The sequence below is a fragment of the Echinops telfairi genome, unplaced genomic scaffold, assembly GCF_000313985.2.
Source record: "Echinops telfairi isolate 266 unplaced genomic scaffold, ASM31398v2 ScPeMD7_2010;HRSCAF=2546, whole genome shotgun sequence".
Lineage (NCBI taxonomy): Eukaryota > Metazoa > Chordata > Mammalia > Afrosoricida > Tenrecidae > Echinops > Echinops telfairi.
Genome location: NW_022105908.1, coordinates 16,669,683 through 16,675,475, shown reverse-complemented (window position 1 = coordinate 16,675,475; position 5,793 = coordinate 16,669,683). Strand labels below are relative to the sequence as shown.

General features: G+C 41.0%; 1 protein-coding gene across 2 annotated transcripts in view; it reads right to left on the bottom strand.

Moving 5' to 3' along the window:
* Positions 1-5,793, bottom strand: part of COPS3 (COP9 signalosome subunit 3) — a 36,556-nt gene that overhangs the window by 21,304 nt on the left and 9,459 nt on the right. For both annotated transcript variants that reach the window (XM_004712949.4, XM_045293480.1), the window contains exons 2-4: positions 5,087-5,216; positions 1,748-1,860; positions 1,605-1,654 (exon numbers count right to left, since the gene is read on the bottom strand). In XM_004712949.4, the coding sequence (XP_004713006.1) occupies positions 1,605-1,654; positions 1,748-1,860; positions 5,087-5,216 (293 nt within the window). The remainder of the gene's footprint in view (positions 1-1,604; positions 1,655-1,747; positions 1,861-5,086; positions 5,217-5,793) is intronic.

Here is a 5,793-nt window from a genome sequence, read left to right as displayed (position 1 = left end):
TTACCTTCAAGCTTTTAAGACCCCAGACGCTATATCTTTTGATAGCCGGGCACCATCAGCTTTCTTCACATTTGATTATTCACCAGCTTTGTCTTCAGCGGTTGTGTCAGGAAGGTGAGCATCATAGAATGCCAATAGAAGAACGAAATACAATTCTTTCAAATGGCTGTCCTTTCCTACTCCTATCAAACACCCACTGATTCTTTCTGTTTTCAGTCTCCTTCAAACCACTAGTCTGCAAGCTTCAATCAGAAAGAAGCACACAACTTGTTACTCTTCAAAACTGTCAGTGTCCTAAAAGATGAAGACAGACTGAACAATTGTCACCCACTGAAGCATTTTGGTGTCAGGTACATCATGTCTGCAATTTTATTTCTATAGCCACAATCTACATGGCAGAATCGACGCCATTGAACCACCACCACCCACAGAGAGAAAGGTCGATAAGCAAATGTGGTAAAATACTGTCACTGGAGAATCTGGGAGAAAGGTATGTGAGAATTCTTTGTTATTCCTACAATGCTTTTGTAAGTCTAAAATCCTGACTGTTAAAACGTTAAAAACAAACCCAGAAGCAACAAAGCCCACATGGAAGCAGCACACGAAATGTGTGATCATGAAGGGGTGAAGGGACCAGGTTTCAAGCACCAAAGGCGGAGTAGGGGGAAATCATATCATCGTGAATGAGGGTAGCGAGTGATGGGGACCCAATGCCCATCTGTAGACATATGGACCTCCCTTGCAGAGAGGGGTAGTGGGGAGGAGATGAATCACTCAGGGTTCAGTGTAGCAATAATGAAACTCACAACCTTCCTCTAGTTCTTAAACGCTTCTTCCTCCCAACTATCATGATCCCAATTCTACCTTGCAAACCTGGTTAGACCAGAGGATGCACAGTGGTACAAATAGGAACTGGAAACACAGGGAATCTAGAACAGATGAACCCCTCAGGACCCGTGGTGAGAGTGGTGATACCGGGAGGGAAGAGGAGGTAGAAAGGGGGAATCGATCACAAGGCTCTACATATAACCTCCTCTCTGGGGGATGGGCAACAGAAGGGTGGGTGAAGGGAGACGCTGGGCAGTGTAAGATAAGATATAACAACAATTTAAAAATTATTAAGGGTTCATGAGGGATGGGGGAGCGGGGAGGGAGGAGGAGGGGAAAAAGGAAAATGACGAGCTGATTATAGGAACCCAAGCGGAAAGCGAATTTTGAGAATGATGAGGGCAACAAATGTGTAAGTGTGCTTTGCACAACTGATGTATGTATGGATTGTGATAAGAGTTGTATGAACCCCAATAAAATGATTTTTTTAAAGTTAAAAAAAATTAAAACAAAGTCACATATTTCAATGTAAAGCAGACTAGGGGAGTAGTTAAAACAAGATTAAGAACAAATACCCAGCATCCTCAGCTGAAGCTCTACTTCTGCCTCCCCCTTACATATAGGCTTGTCCCTGCATCAAATACATTCAGTAGTCTGCAGTAATTCCATATATGTACGTGCTAAGATTCTTAGTAGTAACCTGGAATCCTAACAAATTAGTTCCATTTTGCAAATTTGATATACATCACAATGAGTATTCGAGTAACATTTCTTACCTGTTTTCTTTCCACAAGTGCATTTGTTAATTGATGGCAAAGCCCAGCAACTAGACATGATAACAAAATATTGGAAATACCGATTACTACACCATGAGAAAAAGACCTTCTACAGAAAATATGAAAAACGTTATTTGGCTTACAGGTGTCTGTTGCATATCGGATGTGCTCCCCGTTACAGGTACTGATGAAGAGCTGAACCTGCGAGAATAACGTTTCGAAGTCAGGAACACTGGGCATAGAAAACTTCACGAACCTAGAACATGGAAAAGAGCCTAATTACCCTTGTACAGCGAGATGGAAAATGCAAAAGCAACTCACGCCAGTGTACTCCTGCCTTCCACCCCTATCCTCACCTTCAGTGCTTAGTTCAATTAAATGAGTAATACTTTTAGACATGAAGAACCAGAGCAGAGTTCCCCAGATTCTCCTGGCCTGGCTAAAACAGCTTCTTTAAGTTGTCTACACACGGAAGATTTAGAACACAGCTACAATGGAGTTAGCAACAACAAATCACCCCACTGAATGATACATATCAGATCCTCTAATATTCCTGAAGGACCTGCATATAAACTTATCAACAAAGTTTTTGTACGTTTTCACTTTTCCCAAATTCCAATGTGGTCAAGAGCACAATGTTAGTCGTTTAAAATCCGGTTGATATTTTCCCTGTTTTAAGAGAACTGGCAGGTTGGTTTGAAGGCCATTGGGAGAGTTCAGTTCAAAGATGCCCCAGGCCTGAGGCAGCGCAGTGGTGCTAGAGGGGAGATGGGAGGCTCGTCAGGAAGCCCTTCTAGGCTTGCTGCGGGGAGGGAAGAAATCAAGTGAGGGCCGAAGGGTGGCTGCAGGTGGTACAGCTTGAGTAATGTGGCAATGGTGCTGCCATCTATGGCCACAATAAACACCGAGGGACTGACTTGGGGAAGAAATCATTAAGCTTCCACTATCAGTGTTTAACATGATTTGCAAATAAGTAAACTCCAGACTCCTTTTTTTTAAACCAGCTGTTGAAGCTAATTTGAAATATGAAGCTAATAAGAAAAATGAAGTGGAAAACATTATTACATACTTCTAAACACTATCCTACATTCTAGAATTTGTCTGCACTCATCCTATCACCTTACACCTACTATTACATTTTATAACTGTCAAAATGTGTCAAAAAGCAATCTTACTTGGGTTTCACAACAGCCCAGATATTGTAATTTCCATTTTACAAGTGAAAAGTCCCGATATTCTAGGCATTAAATATTTTGACTGATACATGGCTGTAATGATAGAATACGTCATAATTTAAAAATGCATTTGTACATTCTTCTTTAATACGTGTATGTGGGACAGCATGTATATCATGTTCTCTCACACAAATCAGAAACAGCTCTCTGCCAGCACCTTCTCCCAGAACTCTTGAGAACTAGTCTACAGCTGCACCGACGTGTACCAGAACTCTTGAGAACTAGTCTACAGCTGCACTGGCGTGTGACATGTACCAGAACTCTTGAGAACTAGTCTACAGCTGCACTGGCGTGTGACATGTACCAGAACTCTTGAGAACTAGTCTACAGCTGCACCGACCTGTGCTAGAACTCTTAAGAACTAGTCTACAGCTGCACTGACGTGTGACATGTCCCAGAACTCTTGAGAACTAGTCTACAGCTGCACTGGCGTGTGACATGTACCAGAACTCTTGAGAACTAGTCTACAGCTGCACTGGTGTGTGACATGTACCAGAACTCTTGAGAACTAGTCTACAGCTGCACCGACCTGTGCTAGAACTCTTGAGAACTAGTCTACAGCTGTACCAACGTGTACTAGAACTCTTGAGAACTAGTCTACAGCTGCACCGACGTGTACTAGAACTCTTTTGAGAACTAGTCTACAGCTGCACTGGCGTGTGAAATGTACTAGAACTCTTGAGAACTAGTCTACAGCTGCATTGGCGTGTGACATGTACCAGAACTCTTGAGAACTAGTCTACAGCTGCACTGGCGTGTACTAGAACTCTTGAGAACTAGTCTACAGCTGCACTGGCGTGTACTAGAACTCTTGAGAACTAGTCTACAGCTGCACCGACGTGTACTAGAACTCTTTTGAGAACTTGTCTACAGCTGCACTGATGTGTACTGAGTGCATGAAATGTGACTAGTGCATCAGGGACCCAATCTTTCCCTTTATTCACTTTAATTGATTTAAAGTCACATACGGCTCCTGGCTACCATATAGCACAGCCCCACATCTTCTGAAAATGTTCTGGTATCTATCTGTGCCTCAGGAATCCTAGCCTGAATGAAGGCAGACCCAGATCTTAGGTCAATTTAGTCTCAGTTTATATGCATTCTTTCTGTATTTATGACAATTATAACATTCCCACTTACAATATTGTAACAAGAGAAAAATAATGTTACTGTTAAGTACACATTTTTACAATGAATCATGTTTGAAATTCTATTTAGTTTGGTCTTAAAATTAAGCAGCTTTAACTTGTGTGAACAATATCATGAAGAATGGAGAATATATTGAAGTTGTCAAGAATTTTATTTTAAGTGTTTAAAGTGTAAAAAAAAAAAAAAGAATTTTATTTTATTTGGATCCACAATCAATGCTCATGGAAGCAGAAGTACACAATTATTACATTGGGAAAGTATGCTGCATAAGACCTCTTTAAAGTGTTAAAAACCAAAGATGTCACTTTGAGGACTAAGGTTTGTCTGACCCAACCCATAATATTTTCAATGACTTCGTATGCATATAAAACAGTGGTTCTCAACCTTCCTAATGCCGTGACCCTGTAATACATAGTTCCTCATGTTGTAGTGACCCCTCCAACCATAAGATTATTCTCATTGCTACTTCATAACTGTAATTTTGTTACTGTTATGAATCGGGTGACTCCTGTGAAAGGGTCGTTTGATCCCCAAAGGGGTCGCAACCCACAAGGTGAGAACCACTGACAGAGAGACTGAAGAATTAAGAAATTTGACTTATGGTGGTGTTGATGGCGAACACTGACCACACCATGGACTGACAGAGGAATAAATAGACCTGTGTTGGAAGCATTATAGCCAGAATGTTGCTTTGGACATGTTACAAGGGACCAGTCCCTGCAGGACATGATGCTTGGTAAAGAAAGAATCAGCAAAAAAGAGGAAGACCCAAGATGTACTGACCCAGTAGCTATGATGATGGGCTCATATGGAACAATGACAAGATTATGAAGAAAATTATTCAGATAAATGCAAACATTAAGGTGGCCATTATTTGTATAAATTCATAAATTGTAAAACATAAACGAAAGTAAAGAAAACATAAGCAATGATTACACATAATAAGTAAAATGCAACTGCGACTATGTGGCTTTGGTTCTGTAAAAGAGCTTAGCGTTGTTTAAGTGGTTTTTGTTACATGTTCACCAAACAAATCCAAAACAAAGCCTGGAAGGTATTCCGTTTTAAAAAACCACAAATCTATAGAATATCTCTTACAAAACAGCAAGGACCCCCAAGGAGTGTTCTTGTACATCAAGAGCCCCAAGCACAGTGTCCAGATGGGATAAGTTCTTGGCAAGGAGCTCCCCGCTTTTGTTGATCAGTTCACAAAGCTGAGTCATTTGCCCTGGAAAACAGAAATAGTGCCATCACTCAGTTATAGCATTAACTAACTTAAATAGTGACTTTGAATCTCAGAGCGACAAGTACCCAAAGGTGACTCTTATATCTCTTTTGTTTAGTTGAGGGCCCCAAAGAGTAGAAAGTGAAGCATCTGCGCATGGCTCAGAGCTGGTCAGACCGTTCAGCAGAGCTCCTATTTTCCTGTGGGTCCTGAGGTTTCTGATTTTTCTTTTCTTTTTATTCACCCCTTTTCTAGTCAGGCATGTCAGAAATGAACACACTGCTATCATTAGTTCTAAAGTCCTCTCTGCATCCAAAAGATCATCAAACATTACCTGATTTTATCCCCTACATCTCGCAGCTCCATTCCTTTCTACAATTCAGATCTTCATTTACCCAAGCTGCAAACAGTCAACCAAACACCTGGGATGAAGGGACTGTCCGGTTTCTTCACTGTATTCACCGAATACAGTGCCTGCTTAGCAGCTAGTCGTTCAATTGACAGTTTACAAATTTTTTAATGTAACAGAGTCCATGGATCTTTCTATTGTACTAAAGTGCAAGGATGGCAAGACTTTGTC